The 1,830-nt window shown below is 40.2% G+C and overlaps 2 protein-coding genes across 2 annotated transcripts in view; one reads left to right on the top strand and one right to left on the bottom strand.

Moving 5' to 3' along the window:
• The window catches only part of ccdc86 (coiled-coil domain containing 86), a 4,137-nt gene extending 2,489 nt beyond the window's left edge, over positions 1 to 1,648 (bottom strand). The window contains exons 1-2 of the mRNA XM_016560173.1: positions 936 to 1,648; positions 558 to 687 (exon numbers count right to left, since the gene is read on the bottom strand). Of these exons, the coding sequence (XP_016415659.1) occupies positions 558 to 687; positions 936 to 1,471 (666 nt within the window). The 5' untranslated portion in view covers positions 1,472 to 1,648. The remainder of the gene's footprint in view (positions 1 to 557; positions 688 to 935) is intronic.
• The window catches only part of glb1 (galactosidase, beta 1), a 7,111-nt gene continuing 6,914 nt past the window's right edge, over positions 1,634 to 1,830 (top strand). Inside the window, 1 exon segment of the mRNA XM_016560211.1 lies at positions 1,634 to 1,645. Coding sequence (XP_016415697.1) covers positions 1,634 to 1,645 — 12 coding nt within the window.

Raw genomic sequence — 1,830 nt, forward strand, 5'->3', positions numbered from 1 at the left:
CGTTGGTCTGAATGAAAATGCAAATTCATTCTTTGCCACTAGGTGCAGCTTTTGGAGCGATAAAAATAGCGGTTTCCCCGGTAACGCTGTACACAAAGCAGCACTGCGCTCACAAACGCTGCTTTATCAGGCATTACAGGCAAGATGAAATGAAAATGAAACCAATCACCGCCGATTAGTGTCACGCAAAGGAGGGGTTTGGAAAAATTAATCATTAAACGAATCGTTTGGGAGTCGTTGAGCAAATAATGTAAAAATAAATGCATATTATAAGACAATGAAAGTGTTTTTTCAACCTGTTGTTGGGGACTCCCAAAACCAAAATATGAACCTTTCATTACCCATAATAGGGGCACTTTAACTGTAAGAAACTTGCACTGACATATCATAAAATATGTTAGTAGAATTGATTTGTCTCAAGATGCACACCAGTAATGTTTTTTCTAAGGCACATTTATAAAAGATACTTAAATGTCCTAATTGAACTATGGCCTAATACTTGCTTCACCCAAGACCTGTCTGTGACAAAAACATGCAGTTTTGAGGCATAAACTCGCCTCTTTCTCTCTGGTCTGCTCATCTTTCAGCTGTTGGTGGTACTTCTTCACCAGCTGCTTCTCTCTCTTGGCCTCCATCTTCTTTTCCCATGAAGTACGCAGAGGTTTGTCTCTCAACAAAGCGGAGAACCTACAAAACAAAGTTAGTGCTGAACACGTCAGATAGATAACGGACAGAAGAAACACTAATGTACTAGTAAACAGACAAATAGAGACAAAAATGAGCCACACAACAAAAAAACATCTCACACACTTAAGCATTATTATGGATTAATAGACATGCAAGAACATGAAAGCAAACATATATGCAAAAACTCCACAATTAAATAGGCCAAGTGTTATCAGGACAGTAATAAAACATTTTATAGTGGTAATCACCTTTGCTTATTTCTGTCTTTCCATACTCTTCCAGACTTAGGTTTCCCAAGAGGTACCATCTTACTTTTCTTCTCAGTGGATTCTGAGTGAGTCCTTTTTTTGGCCCTTTTCTCGGGGTCAGTGGGACCAGTGGATTCTGTCTCTGTGTTATTTACCACATTTTCCTTCTCACTGGCCTGATCTGACCCCATCAAATCTGCAGCGTCCGGCACTGACTCTCGACTGACATCTGCTGGTGTTGATGTAGACACATCAGGACACACTGGTTCTGTCACCGAGCTGCACTGATCGCCTTTAGTATCTGCTGTACATTCATCGAGTGGCGATTCCTGCCGAGACTCGGTGCTTTCTGCCGGATCTTCTCGGACAACAGACTTTCTGGTCCGGCGGACGGGAGTTTTGGCCGCGGGCGTCCGCAGTCTGCGACCACTCCGTGTGCGGCTCACAATGGGAGAATCCTCTTCGTTATCGAGAGCTTCTGCCTTCGCAACACCATCTCCGCCGTCTGTTTCCTTGTTTATGGACGCAGACATCATCAGTGTTGTGTCAATCAATACAATACAAAAATATTTAAACAGTAATCAAATCTATACATGTGCGGAAACACACGTGTATTCCTCCTGTGCTTCTTCTTCTTCTTTGACGTTTTATGGCGGTTGGCAAACCAGCTTTAGGTGCATTTACCGCCACCTACTAGGATGGAGTGTGGAGCAATGACGTTAAAGGAAAACTAAAAAAACAAAAAAAATAAAAAATAATAATAATAATAAAATAAAAAATAACAAAATTTGTAGTGATTCTTTAAATCCTGTTTATTAACTCTGTATCTTTGAGATACTTAAATAATATGTGAAACATTTATATAGTCTCATCTTTATTTAACAATTACAGAAGT

This window comes from Sinocyclocheilus rhinocerous, unplaced genomic scaffold (genome assembly GCF_001515625.1).
Source record: "Sinocyclocheilus rhinocerous isolate Xijiao unplaced genomic scaffold, SAMN03320098_v1.1 scaffold107, whole genome shotgun sequence".
NCBI lineage: Eukaryota > Metazoa > Chordata > Actinopteri > Cypriniformes > Cyprinidae > Sinocyclocheilus > Sinocyclocheilus rhinocerous.